The following is a 25,513-nucleotide window of genomic DNA, read 5'->3' as shown; positions in this document are numbered from 1 at the left end:
CATTTTTTAATGCTTTTTTTCTTTTATAGCTGAATAATATTTCATAGAATGGGTATACCATAGTTTATTTAACCAGTTCCTAGTTGCTAGACATTTGAGTCATTTCTGACCTTTCTTAATTCTTTTTATCTCAACAAAATACATCAAGCATCTACCATGTGCTGAGCACCGGGAATAAGACATGGCCCTTAGGTTGGACACATGAAGACTGAAGTTCCTTTGATTCATCCAAGTGGTATGGCCAGGAAAGAATTGAAAATAGTGCTCTGAGGAAAGTTCAGAACTGGAAACAGACATTTAGGAAACTATTGAGGTAGAGGTGATATTTGAATCTCTGGAAGTTGATAAAATTAGCTTATATTAAGCATATCCTGTAAAAAAATAAAATGATCTGAGGGCAATACTTGAAGGAATGGGAGCCAGGAAAGAATATTAAGGATAGTCAGAATGTCGAGGGCCATTCTGGGGAGTACAGTGTCAAGGAGGTATCTGTTTTTTCTGCTTCCTGTCCCCATAGTCTCAGGACACAGAATGAAGAAGTTCTTTAGAAAACTGGCCTGATCTTCACTTCCAAACTTATTTACCCTCTTTCATTAGCATTCTCACTTTCCAAGACCATACGTGCCTACTTTTCCTTCCTCTTCTTCTCCAAACACCAATACCCTCCTGCTCAGGGTGAAGGTTGGATTCTCTAGGCACCTATCCATTGGCCAAGGTCACCCCATGACTTCCCTAGATGACCAGGTGTGATGGTGGTGAGAGCCACAAGAATATAGGATTTGAGTTTGATTAGATATGCTCAGTACAGCTTCTGCTGCAGTATGCATTTATAGACTCAGAGGTGTTAAAATGATGTGTTAAAAACTTTGTGAAGTAACAAATAGTATAATATGGCATATTTTACATAAGTACAGAAGCAGCTTTTCCATTTTGAAGACTAATTGAGACTGCTGAAATAGCTCTCTTTAGAACTTAGCTTATTTACTTTGATATCTGTGAGTAGAATCAAATATCTATTCATTTGGATAGCTACATGCTACAGATTTAAGTGGGAGCTTTCGCTCATGCATCTGGCCTTATTACCGAAGAGTAAACATTCTGGGTACCTGGAGAGGGCTGTGAAGTGATCCAGGGAGCCAGATGGGAAGGGTCCAGGCTGTGGACATCATCATCACATAGCATCAACATTTGTTCATGTGCAGGGGATATTTTGGATTGAATTGGACTTTTCAGTGGCAGAAATTCAAACTGAAAGTAACTTTGACATTTTGTTACTTACATACACAGTCTTTGCTTGAGCTTGCTGAAAACCATGACAACAAGGTGGCTTTTGGATATTAAATACCATCTCTCTCTCTCTGCCCCATTTTTTTTTCCACTTATAAAGATTTTTGTGGTCACTAGAGTGGATAACAGACTGAGAAGTATAGGTTCTGGTTTGGAGTAAATACATAATGTTCAAGATTTTCATCTGCTGTGTAATATATTTAAACAGAAGGTTACTCCAATAGCAAACCCAAGAAAAGTGCCATCAGCCTTTGCTAAATTCAGTGATTTCATTCCATTGCCACCCAAGTGAGTGCTGAGAGGAGTCTGGCACTGCCACTCCACTGGCAGTGGCTGGTGGCTGTGACTCCAACCTAATTCATGGACAGAACTCCAGGGTCTGGTGAGACATCTGCCCAGTTGGAGCAGGCTGGCTGCTATATACTTGCCTACTCACCTCTCCTTCTCTCTCCTCCCCTTACTTAGTAGTCCCTAGCCATTTCCCATTCATATTACAAAAACATATGAGATTTGCCTTGCTTTATAAATGCAGTGTATAGCCCAGAAAAAAGCGCTCAACTATTTGTGTTTTATGTGTGATAAATATTAACCTGTATAATATTGGTAGAAAAGTAGGCCTCTGAAAGATGTTAAAGGCATTTTAAGTATGTTAAAGAACATGCGCTGGAAAGAAAAAGTTCCCACTTTGCTAAGCTGTGTAGAAGCAAGTTGTAGGAATTAGATCTGTGTCATTTAAGTTGACCAGCTCTTCTTCCGTAGTATTAACTTTCTTAGATATACATTTAATCAGGGCCTCTCAGAGGCATTTGAACCCAAACTCCCACTTTTATTAGCCCACCTGGGTAGTTAATACATGTCAGATTGATAGCAGCTAGCTGAGAAGTCACCATTGGCCTTGCTCTTGAATGCAACTAAATTGCTCATCCCTGAAAATGAATGTTCATTTATGTGTTGGTCCTTTCTTCCTATGTTTTCAAGTAAATTAAATGCCTTTAACTTTCATCCATAAGCTGTGTTGTCCCACATCTTCTAGCTTTCCTGCTTTCTGTGAAATCCTGCCAAAATCTGTGACCAGACACCTGGTGGTTTGTGTGGTTCTGTATTTATTTCCACCTGCATGCCTGATATTGTGTAACATGGCAAGTGGGTCCACTCCAATTTCTGCAAGGGCAAGAGACATTCCTTCTTGTTCTTGCTTGCTGCAAAGCTATCTTGTGCCCACTGTAAGTTCCTGGTAGATGTGTCTAATGAGGACAACTGCTCAATCTAAGAAAGAAGAAACATAAGGAAGATGAAAAGTAAGTACCAAAAATATAGGACACTTTGAGACAAGCTTCTCTCCACCCCCTTCCCATACACATTGTGAAATGAAGTACAAAAATAAAGTCACAGCTTTATATACATATATTCAGGGAGATAAATCTTTTAACACACTTGCCTACTGAAGAAAGTAAAAACTCCCTGGCCCCTCAGTTGAAATTTCAAGTCTTTATTTTGTTTATCGTGTGTGTATGTTGGGCTCAAACATCTCATACATTAACTTATATAAGTTTCACATGAGATCTGTGTAGCAAAGTGATTTGTTAAATCATTTAGGGGAGATCATCCATTCATTTACTGACCTATCTATTTGGTAAATATTTTCCAGTGCCTCATGTATAAAATAAGAACTGTAAAGATAAAGAGCATAGGTCTATGAGGGTGTTTATCAAAGGAGCTTTGTTCAGGACTGGAGTATGAGGGGTCTTTTATGAAAGAGTAAAACTTGAGCTGAAAGCTAAAGCAGGAAGTGCAGGGAAACACCAAAGGAAGAATGTTCCTGTCAGTAGGAACAGCGTATACAAAGGCCCTCTGGTCAGAATAAATACAGCACACTCAAGGAAGTGAGACTGTTAGTGTGGCTGAAATGTGGGAAGGACTGATGGGTAGTAAGACAGGGCCCAGGTACCGATGGGTAAAGAGACAAAGGAGAAACCAGAGAGAACCAGTTAGGAGCTTACTGCCTCATCCAGGTGAGGGATGCCGATGCTTGGGCAGGTAGATAGCGGTGAAGGTCATGAGAAGATTGATTTTGCAGATAAGGATAACAAGACCTGCAGGTAACTGAATGTGGGTGGGATAGAAAAACAGTAATTGAAGATGGCTCTTAGAATTGTGGCCTGTACAAAAGGATGAATTGTGGTGCCATTCACTTAGTTGGAAACTATGGCGAGAAGAGTAGCATTGAGGGTAAGAGAAGTGAACTTATGTTCACTTGTGTTGAACATAAATTCAAGATGCTATTAAATATCCAAGTGGAGAGGTAGAAGAGAAAGCTGGACTTGCTTGTACGGACTTCAGGGAAGAAGTCTGAAGACATTTAGGGTTATTAGCATATTGGCAGGATTTGAAGCCATGGAACTGAATGAGAACACCAGGAAAGAAAGTGCAGACTGAAAAGAGAAAAGAACATAGGACTGAGCACTGGGGGCATATCAACATTTTAAAGGTGAGGAAGTGGAGAAGCATCCAGGAAAGAAGACTGAGAAGGAGGAGACTGTGATGAAAGATGGAAACTAGCAGAGTATAATATCCTGTGAAGAAAGTATTTCAAGAAGGAAGGAATATCTAGAGCCCCAGGGAGGCTGGCAATGATGTGGACCAACAATTGGCCCTGTGACTTGGCAACGTGATAGATATTCATGACCGTGACAAGTGTTGTTTCAGTGGAATAGTGGAGAGGAAAGCCTGAATTCAAGAGTGGATAGAAGTTGAGAAACTGAAGACAGTAATTATAGGCAGCCCTTAAGAAGTGTTTTGCTATAAAAAGGAGCAGAGAAATAGGGCTACATCTGGAAGGAGATATGAGGACTAGGATTCTTTTTAAAATATGGGATATTATAGCGTATTGATTTACTAATAGGAATGGCCCTATTAGTAAAAGATAGAAACATTGGTGTAAAGAAAACAGGGATAATTGAAGGAACAGTGTCCTTGGGTAGGCACGCAGGGATGAGATTGAGTGCAAGATTGCCATGTGTGCCGGTCCAAGAACTATCTGTTACCTGTCCATGATGAGCTTGCACCTGAAAGTAAATCAACTATGTGGGAATGCAGTTTAGTTCAGCTGACATTGTTTTTGTGGCAAGACCTTCTCAATGAAGGAAACTTCTCACATTTATAGTAGTACTGATCTCATGCACACAAGAAAAGCTTCACCTTACCTAGGAGCATTGACAGCTTAGCTATAATAACAGGAAGAGAGGCAGAGGATGCCTTTTCAGACCCTGAAGAGTTGAGTGGTAGAGTAGCTACTCTTTTGAGCAGGCATCCTCAAACTACGCCCCGAGGGTGACATGAGGGCCACTTAGCACATTTATCCAGCCCTCAGGGTGTTTTTGCCACAGCTGCCTGTCCAGCTTAGCAGCCTACTCGTCCCGGGCCCACAGTGCGCACTCTCCAACTGTCTGAGGGACAGTGAACTGGCCCCTGTTTAAAAAGTTTGAGGACCTCTGCTTTTGAGCATCCACTGACACAGCTACTTCTGTTTTGTTTTTGTTTTTATTAACGGCAGTTATCCTTAAAGGATTTTACTGTTGAGGGAAAGATGAGATACTGATTTTTATCAAAACGGCATATGACTATGATGAGTATGCCAAACTTAATTATAGCAAATATTTACACAGAATACCTTGCACACCGCATCTCCTCCTTGTGAGTTATGACTTGGTAGTGAGAATGGATACTTGAAGGAAAGGCTGCCTTAGGATTTGAGCCTAATAGATCAAAACAGAGGATATTGCTGCATAAGTGATTTTCTCCCAGTGCTGCCCGGTGGAGTACTGGTTGAGAGGGTCTTCAAAATCACTCCATTTAAATCCCTTTTCATTTTTTTTGCCTCTCCTTTGCCCGAAAGCAAAAATCACTCCTTTTCTTGTTTCCCTGCTTTAGCTGACGCTGTGCCCCCCACTTGGATTGGCTTGGTCTCATTTCAGTCTGTTCTTCAAACTATCTATAAAAACCTATTGAAAGTTTTATAAGTTTCACATTTTAGAATTATCCAACATGGCAAATAAGTATAAGCATAGAAGTCAATATAGTTATGAGATAACAGGCGTGTAACAAACACAGGCTATGCCCTTGGTGATACAGTGGTAAACGAGGCCAAATTCCCCAGATGTCATTATTCTCTAAGTTCCAGCCTTCATCTGTCTTCTATCTGCAACACCAGTCATCAAAATGAGAAAGGGCGACCAGGGGCATCAGAATCACCTGGTAGCCCCCAAGCTAACCTTCCAAGCCGCAGGTGGTGGGGGGAGGCCCTGGAGTCTCATGCATCCTTCAGGCGATTCTCCTGCAGGCTGGAAGTTTAGATAAATTCCTTTGATGGTTGTCCAGGATTTCCATCCGCCCTAAATGTTGTTGTGATGATTTTTGCCCACCCCAGTTAACCCACCAGGTTGTAGGAAAGTTGCTGTCCTCCAGGTTGACGTTTCCTTAGTTTTTCAATATATAAACATCAGCATTACTGATACCCAGTTTATCTACAGAAGTCTTTCTCTCGGTCCGTGTATGATTTTTGGAGATGACCTTGTGCCGGAGCAGATTATCAGGTTGGAGTAGTTTTCCAAATAACAAATTATAGGTGATGAAGTTTCTGAGCCAGGGCTGAGAGGGAGCGATAGGGTTGCTTGAATATAATTCCAAGAATAAATCCAACAATGAGGCAGCAACTGGAAAACCATGAGGCAGTAACTATGATTTCCTGCGCACTGGTTACTCTTTTATGTATAAATCTTATCATGCTATGTCCATAAGATTATGGTTGTCAAAAGTGATCCTGTGCCTGCATTTCTGTGGCAGAAATCAGTAATTTGGCCATTTGTGTCAGCAGATTGTAAACCTTTCTTGGCTATTGAGTTGGAGCCCTGAGATTTGAAATATCTCCATATTCAGACATTGCTTCATAAGCAAAAGAATGAAATCAGAGAAGCCACATGGCTTTGGATAAATTGGAACAAGTAAAGAGAGGTCCCTAAATGCCACAGGTATCTGCTACAATGAAGGAGCTTTAATGTATAAATGCCTTTAGTTGCCTTGGGGGCCTGAGTGGAGGAAACTATGTCTCAGTGCTGAGTTACCATAGAACGTTCTGGAAGCTGCCTGTGTGACTTGGACTGAGTGTTGTAGGCATAAATGAAAAGCGTTTGAAATAGAGTCATAGTAAGGGCTTTCTAGCCCTGATCTGTCTTAATTTTGGAGACCCTACCCTCTTCGTATCATGCATTGCATAGACCAATGTGCCACATTCAATATCATTTTGTTGCAGAAAATAATTAAAAGCATTTTTACCTTTGCTTCTTAAATTATTGGCCTGTGAATAAATCATTTAATTTTGATTGGCTGTGATTTCTCAGCATTTATATATACTGTATTTAGAAATTTTGGTGAAATTATAAAAAGTAACCTATAAAATTTTTAACATAAAAAATTGTATTAAAAATTGGGCAGTTAATGAAATCCATCATGTTACTTTCTGTGGACATGTAAGTCATCATTTTTTTAGTTTTTATTTTATGGTTTTAATTTGGTTCCATACAGTTTTTCAGGTCTCAGTATTTTCCAAATTCCCTGAAATGCTTGTAGGCGTTATGCCCTGTGCCTCCTTGTGCCTGCTGGTAAAACAGCTCTGATAAGGGTGTTCAGTCTAGAAATAGGAACTGCACACACCATTAAGGAACCATAAGAATCTGCCTAAAATTCCACAAGTAAGGAGAATGCCTAGCAGAATTTGCTGGAATGTTTTGTTTTTTTGTTTTTTGGGTTTTTTGAATGAGGCTACTCTAGAGCCTTGCTCTTCAAAGGGTGAGTTGCAAACCAACAGCACATTAGCTTCACCTGAAGCTTGTTAGAAATGCAGACTCTCAATTCACTCCCACTCCTGGCTTGCTGAATCATATGCTGCATTTTAACTAGATCACCAGGTACCCACTAAAGTTTGAGCAGCATTGCTCTAGTGTAGAGCAGTGGTTCTCAGCGCCGGGTTTATGTAAGAATCACCTGGGAGCTTTGACAACCTGATGTTCAGGTTGCACCCCAGACCAATCGTTAGAATCTCTGGGGGTATGATCAAGACATCTCTATTCTAAAAGCTTCCAAGTGATTCCAGGGCACAGGCCAGGTTGAAACCCACCGTAGTAAGGCCACAGAGGTTGCATGTTGTTCATGCAAACGCAGTTCAAGAAGCCATGAATATCGTTTGGGTGTTTGAGCATATAAACAACCGTTCCATAATCCTAGCCATGGAGTAACCCCCTCTCCCTTGGAAGATTGAGTTTGTTAGCTCCTTTCTAGGACATGCAGCCCAATAAATAGTCTAAATCCCAGATATGTCATTTTTTACTAAGACTAGAGCTATTGTGTCTGAACAACAGTCCGAGATGGAGTTAATGGGTCACAGGTGGTTTTTTATGTAAAATTCAGGTGTAGTGAGACTGTATGTATTTTTCCTTTTAACGTCAAAGCAGGTTTGTGCTTATAACCACACGTTAAGGAAACAAATTTTTCTTCAGTAAACTTAGCAGTCCAATGATCTTATACTAATCCTAAGCAAAAACTACCTCCTTGCCTAATAGCATTTCACTTTCTGATGATTAAGCTTTAGTTTCATATCATAAAACTTCAGTAAAATACTTCGGGGGTCTCAATGATTTCTTCAGTTATCGTCATTGATTTTTGCCATTGTCCATAAAACATCACCACATTATACTGTTATTTGTGGTGATTTATCTCTTTGATATGAAATTCACTGATGGTATCTTCCATCTTGGGGGCTAAAGAAACCACAGGATTTCTCAAACTCGTAAGTTTTTCTTATACTAAACTTTCATAGTAAGATTTGTTGAAAGGTATCCATGACGTATATAAAATGTGACACGGTGCCTGTGCATGATAGAGCAGATACCCATGAAATGGTGCTATCATTCTCTTTCCCTTTCTTTCCCTTGAACTTCCACACTGAGCCATCCAGCTTGGCCGTGTTAATGCTTCTCTACCCCCCAAGAAGGCTGTAACAGTCCTAGCACTCTGGGAGGCCGAGGCGGGAGGATTGCTTGAGGTCAGGAGTTCAAGAAGGCTGTAACAGTGAATTTTCTAGCAGATAACAACAGCAATGAACATTTATGTCCTTCAAAGGCCACAAATGTTCTTCTAATTAGAAAATATTATTCTAATCTATATTTTGCAGTAAGATGACCAAGGTGCGAAGTTGGCGGAGTGTTTTGTTTTGTTTTGTTTTACCCAGGGTCATCCAGCCACACCCTTTAGTAGCACACCCTGCGGTAAGAACTGGGGCCTTCGCACACCATCACTGCATTACACGTGCATCTCAGAGAAGGCCGAGAGGTTTTAAATTTCAACCATTTATGCATTGGCCCTTAGTTTCCAGTAGTTCAGGGGGTGGCTTATCTTGCTTCAATATAATGCTTTATCTAACATTAAATGAACCAATTGAAATGCATTCTTCTGCTTGTAAAAGTGATCAGATTTTGAACAAATGACAGAACTCTAAGAACTAAGCAGGAATGCTCCCCAGCAAGCTACGTATGGCTACACGTGTCCCCTCTGTCAGGCTTTCTCCCATTCTCCTGCCCTGAAGATGCCCCTTTCCCCGAATGGCTGTAGCACTCGGTCAGTTTCACACAGCTTAGTTTAGTTATAGTTTCTTTAGTGGCAGTAATTGTGTATTTAGTGGCAGTCTTGTCCCTTTGAGAAAGGGAAGCTGCCTTCCCTTCTGTAGCTCTTATATGCTCTAACACCTTAAGTAAGGGAGAACAGAGAGAAGGGTACTAAATATTTTCAATGTATTCTATCATTTTATCCCATCCATTTCATCTTTGGACTCCATTTCTTTCCCTGTGCTTTTACAAAGCATGGCTTTCTTCCATGATAATCAAATATGGAATGTTATCTTTGTATTAAATAATTTTGCTTTGTTTGGAAATTAATAAAAACATTACAAAACATCAGGATAATAATGGGTTTTTTGTCTGAGTCCTATGAATTCATCGATTTTTCTGTGTATCAATTTTTAAAGAAACTTAACTGCAGTGATAGATTTCTTTCATACTTTCTTTTTTTTCTGGCCTGTTGTCTTTTTTTTTATTTCAAACATGAATTATCTAATATTGCTCCACTTGCTTACCAAGGTGGTTTTCTTTTATCTTAGTTGCTTTTTATTCTTGTATACTAAATGATTTTCACTACTGTGAAGTTTTAAACTTAAATCTAATTCTCTTTTATCGCTAGTGTTATTATTACAACAGTTCTGTACCTCTCAGATGCACTTCGTAAGAACTTCTTAAATGAAAACTTTGATTATAAGGTAAGAATCTATTTAGATGACTATCCTGCTTAAGCTGAAAGATTCACATGTGTTTTGGGAAATTACCTAACATATTTTATTAGTCCATATTGTTTTTAACTGTGATGTTTTCATGATATTTGTGAACAGGTTAGGGCTATAATAATGCTTATGAACGTAGTGCTTAAAATGAATTAGTTGTTTATTATTGTTGTAAATTTTAATTCTAATTTTTTTTCTGTATGATCTCTATATATGACAAAGGAGCTTAGAGCATGATGTTTTTAAGTCTTTTTCAAAAGAGTTTATATGAAGAAAACATTTATAAAGTAAACCCTTTAGTTCTTTATTCCTCTATCTTTTCCATTTTTTAAAATGAATTTATAAAAAGCAGAAAATGAAAGATTAGTAAGATTCTTTAAGACAGAACTCTCTGTGTATCTATAATGTGATATGGTTGGGTACCTATGAATTCTTGATGTATTATTTTTCAAATTGCAAAGATGAACAGTGCCTCTTTTGACTTTCCTTCTTCAAGGTGGTTCTGTGTTTATAGTATCTTTGTTTCATATTATTTTTTGAATAATGTTTTTTATATCAAGATACACTTTATAAAATTTCCTTATTGGATAATGGAAAATTAAAAAGCACAAATACGATAAAAACCAGAGGAATTTTAATGCTTATATCATATTTCTCTATCATGATCTATAATAATCAATATATCAAAATTTTATAATCAGAGCTCTAATTTTTGATATTTAAGTTTTTTCCTCTATTTTTTTTTTTTTTTTTTTTGAGACAGAGTCTCGCTTTGTTGTCCAGGCTAGAGTGAGTGCCGTGGCGTCAGCCTAGCTCACAGCAACCTCAAACTCCTGGGCTCGAGTGATCCTTCTGCCTCAGCCTCCCGGGTAGCTGGGACTACAGGCATGCGCCACCATGCCCGGCTAATTTTTTTATATATATATCAGTTGGCCAATTAATTTCTTTCTATTTATAGTAGAGACGGGGTCTCGCTCTTGCTCAGGCTGGTTTTGAACTCCTGACCTCGAGCAATCCGCCCGCCACGGCCTCCCAAGAGCTAGGATTACAGGCGTGAGCCACAGCGCCCGGCCTTTTCCTCTATTTTATTCTTATAAATTACTCTTTTTATGTGCATTCTTCTAAAATAAAACTTGGCATATATCCCTAATTAGTTATTTGGATAAATATTTATTTTAGTGGAATTATTGAGTTAAAGGTTGTACCAATTATATTTGATCACCTATTTTCCTATATCTACACCAACATGGTAGAGACTGCTTTTTTTTGACATTTAGATAAGGGGGAATATCTACTTTGCTTCAGTTTGTATTTCTTACTAATTATTAGTTATTCACTAGTTACTCATTATTGACAAAAATTCATATTTTTTAAATATCAGAAACAGAATTATCTGGTTTTGACTTTTGTTCATTATTTTGTTTGGGGTTTTATCACATTTATTTTTATTTGTAAGACCTCTTTGTATATAACAGATATTAATTCTCTGTCATAGTTCTTCTAGTTTGTCTTTAACTTAACGCAGTATCAGTAGAGAAGTACTTTTCTTCCTTTTTCCCTACATGTTTTTTGCTAAGTTTTATTTTGGGGACTTATACTCTGATCTCTTTCTGATTCTGCTTTTTGGTATAAGAAAACTTAGACTCAAGAGATTTGTCTGGGCAGGAAATTGTTATGTAATGTCTGAATTTAAAGCAATTAGCATATTTGAAGAAGCGTATGCATTTTTGAAGTTCTACATTAAAAGGAGTTTTAGAAATGAATTTACACAGGAATAAAATAATCCATGTTATACCTCCGCCTCCTTGGAGATACTCAGACACATTATAAGAGAAACCAAACATCTACTACCATTTAGCTTGTACCAAAAAACTCATGAAACCTGGGATGCAGCTTTGAAGTGATGTATAAATGGATAATATTTGTTTAGTTCACTTTTTTGTTATAGAAAATTTTAAGCATATATAAAAATAGAGTAGTAAAATAAGTCCCCATGTACCCATATGTAGCTTCAACTATTATCAACTCATGGCCAATCTTATTTCAACTATACCCTCATCTACTTACCACTTTTGAAGTAAATCCAAGATACCATATCACTTTACCTGTAACTATTTGTGTAATACCATCCTATTGAGATATCTTGTTCTTGTTTTAGATCTGGGATTCCTACTTTTACCTCGCAGTCATTTTTATAAACCAATTGTGTCTGCAGTTGGAGATGTTCACACCTTCCAAAAAGAAAAAGGTGTTAGAAAAGTAAGTACCAGTGTATAATTGGGTAGGAAATGTTGCCTTTTAAAAGATGTTTTGTTCAAATGTTTCATAAATCAGAACTTCCGTAACTGGAAATCACACAGTAGAGAAGCAAAAACCAAGAGGACAAGAAACAATCTTTTTTGGAAATGTCAATATTTTGAACTTGTTTGCATATTTTTTATCCCAAGTCTTTCGGGGCTCAAAATTATTATGTAAGCAAAAAATTTTGAGACAAATCTGTTTCACTGAAAGATTTATATGATGGTTTAATTTAGAGCCATTGTGATATGTACATTAAACAGCTTTAAGTCAAAACGATAGAGTGTATCCTAAAGACACACAAATACTTCTTTGGTGTGGAGGCTTGTGTCAGGTTTGGTTTCTTGTTCTATTTCAGGTATGGTGACATGCGGGTAACAATGGGTTGTGAAATTTTCAGCATGTGGCAAAACCTAGGTAAGTGATGAAAGGAGAAACCACCTCCACTGTACAGCTCCTCACTGTACTTTGAAGCATACAAATGAAGAAGGGCAATTTACCAATGACAGCATTTGAAATCAAATGTCTAAATCAATTACAGATACCTATAGAAAGTAATTGACATGTTGGCACTGAATAAGGTTACGGCTAATTCTTTAAATTGGCATCTCTCTGAAAAATCATCTTACTTTTGTGTGTGTCCTTATTAACGATAAATTGTATAATCTAGCATTGCTCCAACATTACGCATATTATTTCTCACGATGAGCTAACCTTTCATAATTTGGTACTATAACAACTGAAAATTTCTAGAACTCTGAATTGAGGCTATGAATCATAATAAATTTAGATTACACTTCATACAACATTGACTTCAGCATCACTACTCTGAAAAACTTGAGACCATTGACCTATATTATGAAGAGTATAGCCAAAGGATTTTAAAAGCATCTGCAGTTGCTAAGAGACTGCTAGATGGAATTTTGTTAATCTGCCACAGAAAATAGAGCATATTATTCCAGCAAATTGATGGCACAGATCTGGTTGCACAAAAAAGAATATTTGGAAAACAAATTGTTTTAGAAGTCATTAGTATAGGGTCTCTTTTTTAAGATTCAAAACTCATTTAATTTGGTACATTAACTATGCAAGTTTTTGGCATTTATTTATTATTTTATTTTATTTTGAGACAGGGTCTCACTCTGTCTCCTAGGCTAGAGTGCAGTGGTGTCATCATAGCTCACTGCAACCTCAGACTCCTGGGGTTAAGCAATCCTCCTCCTTCAGCCTCCCAAGTAGCTGGGACTACAGGTGCACACCACCACTACACTCAGCTAATTTTTTAATATTTTGTAGAGATGAGATTCTTGCTGTATTGCCCAGGTTTGTTTCAAACTGCTGGCCTCTAGCAATCCTCCCACGTTGGTCTCCCAAAGTGCTAGGATTCTAGGCCCGAGCTACCACACCCGGCCATTATTGCATTTAAATTCCCCCTTTTGAATAAAGCGATTGTTTGACCTGTTTGACTTGAGTATGTAATGACCTGGGAGTATCTTTTCTGTTTGGCTCCTCCTAGCACAACTTAGCGATGACAGAATTTGTTTTCTGTGAGTGAAAATAGAACCATTATTGTTTTACTTCACTTCATGTTACAGACTGATTTTTGACCAGGATATGCATATACCTCATATGTACATAGCAATTGGAGGGAGCCTTGTTATATATGATTGAGCCCAGTGTTCAATGCTTGCTGGTGATTTCAGGAGAAAAAAAAAGAGTATCTTGAAAACAACCTCCAACTGTGTAAGTGGAGCCAGAAGAAATCAGGATCTGTCTTTGGATTCAGCTCAAAAACAGCATCAACTTCAGCATTATAGAGTGCATCCATGTTAACAGAAACTTTTGTACCCCCTTAATATTTTGAAATTTTAAAAAAGCAAAAGTATTAGATGAATAAGAGAATAGATAGGGAAAAAAATCATGAAGGGGACACAGAAAAAAGACTGAAGTGTGGAAAACTCTGCTATAGCCTTTGCAGCCCTTACTGCCCCGTTACCCTCTGCGTGGTGTCAGTGCTTATGCCGGTCTTTCTCCTCCACGCCAGAGTCACTGCAGGGTGGAGAGGAGGGGCAGTTACGCTTGCTTTCCTCACTGTGCCAAGCACTTACACAGGAATTTTAAATAAAAACAACCATTTTCCTTTAAAAAAAAAAAAATCAAACATTTTTCTTACTTGGAGAGTCTCCTCTATATGTCCAGTTTTTGTTGACTCTTTGTGTCCTCCTTATTTTTCCAAAAGCAGATCAAGGCCTTTGTAGTGTCCCTGGTGCATTTGGCATTAATTTAGCAAGATGTTTTCCAAAGAATGCTGTATTGATTCTGTTCAACGGCAGTCAAGGTTTTGCAGGCTCTTTTCCGAGCTCAAATTATGAAACCAGGACAGATTTGGCTGGGTTAGCGGAATGTTAGAAAACCTGGCAGGTTCCCCTTCCAGCCACGTATGGTTATTTCCACATAAATCTTTGTCCAACTGAGTATAGCTATGCATTTTAGGGCCAGGCCCCTTGGCCTGCTAAACAAAGCTGGCACATTTGGTCTCCTTAAAGATGTCATTGCATATACTTCATAAAATTTTCTTATTTTGTCATTATTATAAAACAAAAATATTTCTACTTCTCTAGTTTTTAGGTTAAATTACTTCTCTGTTTTTCTCAGAAATCTAAAGAATGTGAAAAATCTTGGGGTACATTAATCCCAATAGCACGTTGTTTTGTCTATACTCTAACATCACTTGGAAGCTTGTAAGAAACGGAAAATCTCTGGCTGCACCCCAGACCTACTGAAACAGAATCTCGAGGAGTGAGACACGGCCCATCTGAGTTTTAGCAAGTTCTCCAGTAATTCTTATGGCTAAAGACTGAAAAGCACTACTTTAGACAATACTATCCTCTTTCTTTGTTATTCAGCCCTAAAGACTAGCTCTAGCACAGTCCTAGGAGTCTGTTAGAAAAGGCTCATTATATTCTGCTTACGAATTCCCAGCATGACATAGTTCAAGTGTAGGGTGAGTATAAATTTTCACTTCATTCCTTGGTTTCTGCATCATTTCCCTAGAGTTGTGTCCTGACTTTACTGAGACTTCTAAAACGTTAGGTGAATTTTAAAGGTCATTGCTGTCGTACAACAGCTAGAATTGGAAGATGTTTGGAAATGCCTCTCTTCCAACATACGTTTTTACAAAATGATAAGAAGAATTAAGTATTTGGGGTACTGTTTGGGTACCCCTTAGAGGCCTTAAATCATTATATTAGGAATATCAAAATATATTAGTTATAATTTGCTGAACCTGTAAACATGTCATATTGAAGACTGGAATGCTGAGGGAGAATTTATTCAGGTAATTATAAATGTATTTATTTTAATGTAACAGGCTGATAAATTCAGTTAGACAAAGTTCATGAAGCATTGCCTATGTGCAGGTTATTTTGGAGGATAAGAAAATATGGTCCATACCCGCTAATAGCTTAGTTTTAAAATCTTACATTTTAGACTTTTTGTCCAGTTTATATGGAACCAAGAGAAAGCTTGATACAAAGTTACCATGTTTTAGTAAAGCTACTAAGCTTTTATGATTTCATAAATCAAGGTCCTCAACACTAAAGATACAAAAAGCACTAACTTTTAGAAAATAAGACGAAAGGAGGAAATGCCCAGGGTCACTAAATATACTTTTAGCCACTTGAAACTGTCCAGCTGGTCTAGTTTAGAAATAAAATTTTACTGAACAATATTTTTAAATCAGTTTTTGGTCATTGCTGTTTATCTCCGAAGTGTTGAAGTTTTTCCATATGCTAAAAACCAGGTGGTTTTTTCCATTCTGCTGAAAACAGGGGCAAAAAAGCACGTGTGATTCAGTGACTAGTCTGCTTTTTAAACACAAAGCTGTAGGATCTTTACATCTGATCATTATATCCCCTGCACTTATCTGTGGGCAGCTTTTCAACTCTATGAGACCTAGAACTGCTTAGGTTTCCGGTGTTATTGTTAACCGTAAGTCATCAGACTGGTAGGCACTTTGTAACTCTAAAACTGCATAACAACTTATCTGTAGTATTAAATGTGCTTTTATCAAGATTTATTTATATACCAAAAGTTTTAAACTTTTTTTTCTGAACAAGTAAGTAAATATTTGGACCCTTTAGAATATATTCAGCTCACAGAACTTGGGTTGGGGAGGGAGCGAGTTCTAACTTCTCTTCCTCCCTCCCCTTAGTCTTAGAGCTTTTGGGCAAGCAGGACCGTGAGCACCATTTTCGTCACTACGGGAATGAGTCATAAACCAGTGGCTCTGCTGGTTTATGCGTCAGTCCTAGTGCTGTGAGGTCTGGTTGGCAACGTAGGAACCAAAACCCAAAAGGTTTTGTTGTCTAAAGACAACAGATGGTGCCTTGCAGGTCAACAAAGCTGGGCTTCTCTTCTTCCCCTGTGAGGCAGTGGTGGCCTGGGGACAGGCTTTGGGGTCTTCACTAGAACTTAGAGATGTGCTGCCTGTCTCCAGTCGTGTGAAGCACTGACCACAGCATGATCCCTGTCATATAATTAAAATAATTTATTTTTTTCAAGTATTTTTACGTGTGGTAAAATACACAATAAAACTTACCATGCACAATAAAACTTACCATCCTAACCATTTTCAGTGTACGGTTCAGTAGTAGTATTTATTTTTAATGCAACCATCACCACCATCCATCTCCAGAACTCTTTCATCTTGCAACACTGAAACTCTGTACCTGTTAAACAATAACTTCCCATTTCCCTCTCTTCCCAGCCCCTGGTACCACAGATCTACTTTACATCTCTATGAATTTAACTCTTCTAGGACCCTCACATAAAGAGGATCGTAGAGAATTTGTCTTTTTGTGACTGGCTTATTTTGCTTAGCAGAGTGTCCTCAAGATTCATCCATGTTGTAACGTGTCAGAACTGTCTTCCTTTTTAAGGCTAAATGATATTTCTTTGTATGGATATACCACATTTTCTTTATTCACTCATCGATCATTGGACACCAGGGTTGCTTTCACCTTTTGGCTATTGTGAATAATGCTGCTATGAACACGGGCATATGAATATCTCTTTGAGACCCTGCTTTCAATTCTTTTGGGTATATAACCAGAAGTGGAATTGCTGGATCATATGGTAATTCCATTTTTAGTTTTTTGAGGAACTTTCCTACTGTTTTTCCACAGCTGCTATAACATTTTATGTTCTCACCAGCACAGTACAAGTGTCTTCCAATTTCTCCACATTCCTGCTAAAACTTCTTATTTTCTGTTGTTTTTTTGATAGTAGCCATCCTAATGGTTGTGAGGTGGTATTTCAGTGTGGCTTTGAAAAAATAATTTACTTTTGAAACATAAAAACTTAACACCTTTTCTTAAATGTGGTTTTCCTTAGTATTTTCATTATCTGATTGAAGGACTAAAAATGTTCTGTCAAGAACCTGCAGAGGCATTTATTTTCCCCCTAAATTTTATCCATTTATACCTACACTTGCAAGAATGGTTTGCAAAGAAAAAGGTTAGTCTTTACTACTGTGTCCCACCTTTGGCATTCATCTTGCTGCAAGGTTAAGTTTTTGTTTCTATTTTTAGATGAACTAACATTCTTACTAAATATAAAGTGGGCTCTTTGTTCCACATTTGCAAACACAGCGTCTTGTAACTGCTGTAGAAAAAAAAAAAATCAATACTTCCCTAGCAGGCTGTTCTGTGTGCATAAATATAAAATTCCAACAGCCCAAGTAGCAGGTGCCCTAAATACTTCAAAACAAGACCATGTGGCTGACAATTAGAGATGGAGAAAGTATACTAAATCTATGGTTTAAAAAGAAATCATTTAAATTAAGTTTATTTTGCTGTTGCCATACATACCTCCAGATTGCTTTGCTGGTTTGGTAGGAATTCAATTTTCTCTGGTCGGAGAGCCTGTTCAGGTTTGCACAGATTCTGTGTTCCCAAAGTGTGTTTTCAGCAAACAAGGCTATTCTCATGCATTCCTGCACAGCGATTTAAATGTAGGTATGGCTCTCTATGACCTTACTGTCAATAGAAAAATCAGGCTACGAAATGTAGTATATGGACCTCATTTGGATTGTGATTGAAAGAAAGCAATTATGGAACACATGTTTTAAGACCATCAAAGAAATTTTAATATAGACTGGGTTTTCAACTAATTTAAGGAGTTGTTTGTCTTTGTAAGGTGTGATAAAAAGCATCCTGATTCTATATTTATAAAATGTCCTATCTGTTAAAGATGCTTACTGATGTGAGTACAAGTAGAATGATATGATGTTTCAGACTTGGTTTAAAAAATAGAAAAATAGATAACTGGGTGTTAGGTGAAACAGGATGGCAAACTCTTGAGAATTATTGAAGCGAGATGATGAGTAGATGGGGATTTGTTTTACTATTTTCTGTAATTTTGTGTACATTTGAAATTTTTCATAGTAAAGAACATTTTTAAAAAGAAAATTGGATTGTAAAATGTCTATAAATGGAAGAGTTTTTTTAAAAAAAGATTTACAAATACTCAAGCAAACAGTGGTAAATAAAGCAAATACATGCTAATGATGGTCTTCTCTAGAGAGGCCAAAGGATGCCTGGCTCCTTAAAGATTAAAGACTTAGATAGTAATGAGGCAGCTCTAAATCTCATTCTACCATCTCAGGCATGGGAGGACTATCAGGACTGGCAGGAAATTCAACTTTATTTTGTATTCCCTCTTTCTTTTGTTCCCGTATCCCCACATACACCCAAAAGCTGTGCATACGTTTGGTGTCGAGGAAAAAGAGAGACCCTTCTGGTTACCAGTCAAATGCCAAGGTGGCCTTTGTCCTGATGTACACGGTCCCTTCAGTCCAGTGGTTCTACTGAGGCACAGCATCTGTTGCTAGACTTTGAGCCCCTGGGGTAGGGAGTAGGGTCATGGAGCAGGTGAGTCCTGAGACCCACTAATCTCAGGACTTGCCAACCTTTGCCCCAACAGAAATTTCCTTCTCCCTTTTCTCTTTTTTCCCTTCACTTCCCAGGACATCTTGATAAGCTTTTCAGTGTGTTTAGGCTTGTAAAAATGACAGTAAGAGTGATTGAGTTCAGGTGGCATCTGCTCTCTGCCCTGACAAAAATAACAGAGGAAAGGAATGGCAGGTGCTAGCTGCTAGTTACCTGCTTGAATTGTTTATGTCGAGAGGATGGGGGAAATGTAGGGAGAACCGTGAGTTGGTATTTCAATGAGTTGGTCAGTCTTGAAAGTATGCACTCTTTTGGAGGAAAACATGTAGTCAGATTAATAAAGAAGTTTCTTTTGAGGTGCTCTTGCTCTGATGAGGAAAACTAAACAGTCTTTTGGGAAAGATAAAGGATTACCAAGGGTAAAAAGTAAAGGTAGGAACACAGAAGAAATTATGAGCCAAGTTCCTCCCTCACACATAATGGGTGCGGATGAGTAGTTTAGACATGGTAAAGAAGAATTAAGTTACCTTCAATGAAACCTGAGAGGAAAGGACTGTGTTTGTGACTTCTGTGATGTAAAGTAAAAGGACCTGCAGGTAGTGTCCAGGGCTGTATTCTTGGAGAGATGCTCAAAGCATTTTGTCTAAGCACTTTAACTCACACTGAAACTAAACCCAAGGTAACATCAGCCTGGCTCCCAGCTGTGGTAGAGGGGCCTCCCTGACGATGCAGGGTACCTGGGCAGCACCCAATCTCAATAACAAGGAACCTCACCAGTGCCCCCGGGTGCTGTGTCTGTACCAACTAATGGAGGGGACGGGCTTGTTGCCAGTATAGACTATGGGATCTTGGTCCCACAGGGATCTCAGGATGCAGGTCAAGGGCAAGGACAGCTAGTTGCTACTTGAGGCAGATGTCTGAGACAGCCCCGGGACAGCATCACAGACTGTGGCTGGGAAGTCAACATAAAGCTCTAGGTATCTTCAGCATAGAGGGTGGTTCAGACAAGTGGTGTCTGTCAAGGGCACCTCTTCCAGGTGGGTGGAAATCCAGAGGGAATTCAAGCTCATGAAAGTCTTGGCACAGAGCCTCCTTGTTGCCGTGCTAATCTTCAGGGAACTGGCGCTTACATTCTCACTGGTGTATCAGAGCTCCACGGGTTGCATTTGACAAAGTCAAAAACCAAAACACCCAAATCAAAGAAAGGGATGCACGTGCTGTTTCCCCTCCAGTAATACCCTCTACCCACGTATTAAGCCAACTTCTTATCTTCCAGATGTAGCAAAATTGCACCTCCAAGCAGCTTTCTTCAGTTCCCTAGGGAGAATGGGTTGAACCATCTTCATTGTTTTGTGATTCTAGATTTTTATCTCAGCAATTGCTCAGATGTTCATTGTGAGCTGCTTATTTGCAAGTACCTCTCCTAACATGGTCTTCAAAATACACTAGGCGTTCCTATTTCTTGAGTCACTGAATACTAAATAGGTTAATGACTGAATGACTTAATGAAATGGAAAGATGGAAAACACATACATAATATAAAATACATTTTTATGATCTTGACATTTCCCAAACTTTGCAAATTCTCTATTAAACTAATAATTAGTCCCTTATCAAAAGATGTACGGGAAAGAAGTGCCCACCACTGCTTTTTCTCTGTGTATTTATAATAATATCAATACTAAAAAATCCAGATCATGGCTTTGACTGCTGCAATGCCTCATGGAGGAAAGTTGACATGGAGAGACACAGAGGATTCTATGGCCTCTCTGAGTCATGGACCCTAGAGAAGTTTTTCTAGATACTTTTCTCTCGCGTGCATAGCACACACAACATTGCAATGTGGCCCCTCAAATTTCCTGACATGTTCAGCTACATGCGGTGACATTCCTTCTGTCATTCCTTTGAAATAGGGAGAATTTTATCATGACAGAAATGCTCATAATCTGAGGATATAATAGAGGATGAATACCATGGGGTAGAATGAATCGCACAGTGCCTCTTGATAGTGGATATTTTAGCCTAAAGGGGAAAAAATACACAAGTTTGGCTTTGAAATGTTTAAGCAGCTTCACTGATTGTAAAAGTCATTGTGTGCCCACTTTGCTCAAGCACTAACTGCTGCCAGTGTTACTTCCCATGGCACAATTTGGAAAGCTTGTTCTTGACTCTGTCCCACGCCTGCTCATGTCCTATAGCCCTGAGAGTAAGGCAGTTATCCAGGGATGTGGGACACATTTGGAAGACAGCTGATGTACCCTAAGGCACTTTCAGTCACAGAAAGTAGTGAATTCACAAGCACACCTACATGGGTTTTCCCACCTATGACCTCATCCATCATTTTGCTCCCTGCCCCCCAAATTATTTCTCTCATATTGTCTTTACTTATAGGTTTGAACTATACATTTGCACTGTGGATCTACATAGTGTCCCTTGCACATATGTGTCTGAGCTCCAGGGCCACCTTAGCACCTTCTAGTACAAAAAGCAAAACAGAGAGAACTGTCTTGAAAGTAAAGGCATTTAACTCTGAAATTGGCATGTAACTGTGAACAGTACGATCTTGTTTATATTCAGCTCTCATTGCAAAAGATCAAAAGGAGAAAATAATAAAGCGAAATTACCCTCTTTCATGAAGCCAGCTACATTCTGCTCAGCCTCCCAACTTGTAGGTTCTAAGTGGATGCCCTTAGGATCGTGCACAGTCAGCCATGATGCTGAAAGTTAGCTCTTTAGTGTATTTTTCTTAGCATCAATAATCTTATCATAGAAATAGAAACTCCTCTGTGAGATTTAACATAGGAGATTGGAGTAATGGATTTAACACCCACCTGCTATACATGACATCACCTGTGTCCATCCCATCTCCCACTTTCCTGTCCTCTGAATTATCAATACCATGCCATTTAGCACTTGGTAGCATACCATTTTGAGTTCACTATTGTTACGTTTTAGTCTTTTCAGAAAATAGTTATAGTCTTTTACTAGGCCACTATTTAGATTTTTATTTGGGCTGTATATTTATTGTGTAAAAACACACACAATAAAAATTATGTAATGCAGACTTTTTTCACAAACAAAAATCACTTGTAATCTTACCACCTAGAGATAATCACTGGGATTAACATTAGGGAATATGACCCTCTAGGCTAATATATATATATATTTTTTTTTTTAAAATGAAAGATATTCTTGTGCATACTATATTACTGTATTATACCTTTTTCATTTGTATATATTGAAAAACTTCACCTATGTTATTCTTCTTCCGCCTCATTTGAAATGACTGCATAAAAATTGTAATGTATGAATGTACAATAATATACATAACCAATTCCTGATGATTCATATAATTTTTAATTGTATCTTATGGGTTATTTTCTTGCTTAAGGAGGCAACTGTCATTGAATATCTTGGTGGCAATAGTTTTAAATTTTATAATATTTTCTGAAATCTTACTAAGGTTATTGAAAGTCAAATATTTTGCTCCATTTAGGAGAGCACAAGCTTCATTTCATCCCTGCTCTGATTGGCCCCTTCCTAGAAGTGACCTTGATACCCCAGCCAGATCTTCGGAATGTCATGATTCCTATTTTTCATGATATGATGGACTGGGAGCAGAGACGAAGTGGCAACTTTAAACAGGTAGGCGGGAGTGCTCCTCAGCATAGTTGGAAGGATTTCAGTTCTACGGCATCCCTGAACTAATGGATTCAACTCCGAGCTGGGCCAACAGATCTGGATTCCAGCCTGGCCTATCCACTCCCAAGCCACGCAGTCTCAGCTGCTTTCTCTCTGGTCCTGCATTCTCCTGAGCCTCCAGGGAAGCCTTAAAAAGCCATTTAATTCCCTTTCAGCTAAAAAAGTTCTGTGATTTCCCAGGTCTGTATTTAAGAACTTGCAGAGACTTTATTTACTCCCAGTTGGACACAGCACAGAGGAATCAGAGGGTTAATGATTCTTAAGCTCATTAAGCTCTCCGTGGCCTGCATGTTGTATTTGGTGACTGGCTTAGCTTTGAGCATTTGATTGGCAGTATGTTTTATTGCTCTTTGCTTGAAGCATTGAGAATTAATTTAAAGGAGAAAGCAATGGAAATTCTTGCAGTGGAAATTCCAAGGGAGTGAGCTATCATTTCTCGTTGACATAGGTTCTAATAGTTCTGCTCCAGTTTTGGGAAGGCACATGTTCTTATTACAAAAGCAGATCTCATAAGGAATCAGCTGTTTTGCCATGCCAGGTCCCTCAAGTGGGAGAGAGTAGCCTTCACAGTCACTGCACGAACCTGTGTGCCCACCGGATGGGCCATCCTTCATGCTTCCCAAATGAAGCCTCCCTCAAATCTTAGAAATGGTTGTTGACCATACAAGCAATCTGATTACATACATAGAACTCCTATTGCCAAAGGCATAGGCCTTTCACTTGCACTGGTGTATACATTTATTTTCAAAAAAGCTAACAGGTGAATGAAAGATTTTTAAAAAATTGTATTTAGAGGAGATAACTCACTTTTCTTCCTTTTTTATCTCTTGATTGAAATTTGGTTTAAAGGAATAATTGGGATTAGTCCTTTGACAAAATCAAATATCCCTCCCAATTCCTAGTTGTTTTAACTCTGGCCATCGAGAGGGTTATTCATTTTCTGTGTCTTCTTCCTCAGATATATGAAGAGATACTTTTCCCTTCCTGATACTCAAGTTCCAAAGGGATTTACATATTGGAAAATATAAATGTTTTGACTACAGTTTTCAGGAAATATGTCCTTTCTCTCTCCTGCTGCTTATTGCTGACTTAGACTACTTCTATGGATTTGCCATCTGTACGTGGATAGGACCCGTTCTCAACTTCAGCAAAGATTTAGTAGTGCAACCTCAAACTGTTTTGAGAAAGAAAATAGATATAAAACACATCAAAGATTTAAATTAATGTATGTGGATATGTTGGTTTCCTGATGTCCTTATATATATAGTGATGTTTAAAAAAAATAAAAAAGAAATAGGACTTGCCAGTTTTTATAGCTCCTAAAAAAGAATTCAAACGTTTAAACTGGGCTGCAAGCATTTGTGTTTGAATCAACAAATAGATGTCTTTGGCAGCAGTAAACGCTACCCAGCCAGGAGTGTGAAGTCATGTAACTCCTTCTAGACTAGTCCCCTCGAATTCCAAAGGGATATCTGCTATTAACCGCAGCTGATAATGTCACTTTCACAAAATTTACCGTGGCCTTTTACGGGGCATAAATAAATGTTTTAATTTGCCTAGAAGTCCTACTTGGGAAGGGGAGGAAAGGGCGAGTAATATTCAGGTATGTTTCAGGTGGAAGCCAAGCTGATTGACAAACTGGACAGCCTGATGTCAGAAGGCAAAGGTGACGAAACATACCGTGAGCTCTTCAACAGTATGTGAGTAATATGTTTATCTCAAGTTGACTCTATTCAGGGGATTTGGTGTCAGTACTGAGCCATTCTGTACCGCGGTAGCTGAGAGCTGCAAAGACGGCTTGGGTCTCACAGGAGTGCTTTGTCTTTGTGGAGTGTGAAATAAAGGATAATTGCCTTAACTCTGGCGAATGGATCCTATTATGTTGATGATTAGACGTGTCTCCTTATTTTAATCTCTGATTAGGACAGGTCGCATGTGTTACATAACGGATCTCACTCTTTTCATGCCTAATAATTTTAAAACCATTGCTGCAAGATAATGATTTTAAGTAGTGGGGTTATGAGTGGGAGAGGATGAAAGGGGTGTGATTGTAATGTTTGTGAGCACCGTTTCCCAAAGCATGATATCCTTGGCTGATTTGCTGTTGGGAAAATTAACCTAATTTGCATCTGTTCTTCAACATCTGATTTAATTCATCGATACTGATTGTTCACTCAGCATTATTGCTTCCTAAATGCTTCTTATTAGAATATCACAGAAACAAATCACTTGTAGCAAATTCTGTGATTTGAATTTGCATGTAAGATAGAAAAATAATGCAGTGCTGTAAAGGGACTTTGAGGTCCCTACCAAGAGAATCTGATCACAGTTACAGGATGTATTGCTTATACCAAGTGTTCATGCACTTTGTTTAAATGGCCAGAGAGGACACATGAGAATGTTTCAGGGCTTTAGGAAGTCACTTTTGACACTTGTTTTCTCTGTAGCTTTCTGTGGATCTTAGTCATTTTCAAATCTAGTATACATGCAAAGTATTTCTTTTGAAGGAAGAATTAGCTCTTCATGCTTAGAAAATGTTTACAGTTCTTTCGAAAGGGCAAAACAATTCAGCAATACATTTTTCTGTGACAAAATGTATTTGTATTGATGCCCAAGTCTCAGCTAAAACGAAATATCAGTGCTTTAGTATTGATGGCCAAATGCAAAATTCTGTCATTCATTTTATGATAATTAATTTAAAACAGTAGAAATATTAATGTATAGGTTTGAAGAACATTATTAGTGACTAGTAGGTTAGATAGATTTCAGCTTACCTGATTCAAAGTCAGATTGAAGCTCTCAAAATTACATTGAAAGGAAAAGCAAAGAAGGGACATAAAGATAGCAGGTGGCGATGGTGGGTGATAAAATACATTCTCTGTGCTGAACCCTG

General features: G+C 38.3%; 1 protein-coding gene across 7 annotated transcripts in view; it reads left to right on the top strand.

The window, feature by feature from the left end:
• DOCK4 (dedicator of cytokinesis 4) overlaps positions 1-25,513 on the top strand; it is a 424,117-nt gene that overhangs the window by 340,898 nt on the left and 57,706 nt on the right. For all 7 annotated transcript variants that reach the window (XM_012736139.2, XM_012736138.2, XM_012736141.2 and 4 more), the window contains exons 28-32: positions 9,574-9,649; positions 11,829-11,929; positions 12,327-12,385; positions 22,415-22,563; positions 24,235-24,320. In XM_012736139.2, coding sequence (XP_012591593.1) covers positions 9,574-9,649; positions 11,829-11,929; positions 12,327-12,385; positions 22,415-22,563; positions 24,235-24,320 — 471 coding nt within the window. The remainder of the gene's footprint in view (positions 1-9,573; positions 9,650-11,828; positions 11,930-12,326; positions 12,386-22,414; positions 22,564-24,234; positions 24,321-25,513) is intronic.

The sequence above is a fragment of the Microcebus murinus genome, chromosome 9, assembly GCF_040939455.1.
Source record: "Microcebus murinus isolate Inina chromosome 9, M.murinus_Inina_mat1.0, whole genome shotgun sequence".
In the NCBI taxonomy this organism is placed as follows: domain Eukaryota; kingdom Metazoa; phylum Chordata; class Mammalia; order Primates; family Cheirogaleidae; genus Microcebus; species Microcebus murinus.
Note: the sequence above shows the minus strand (reverse complement) of the source record. Positions and strands in the feature narration are given on the sequence as shown.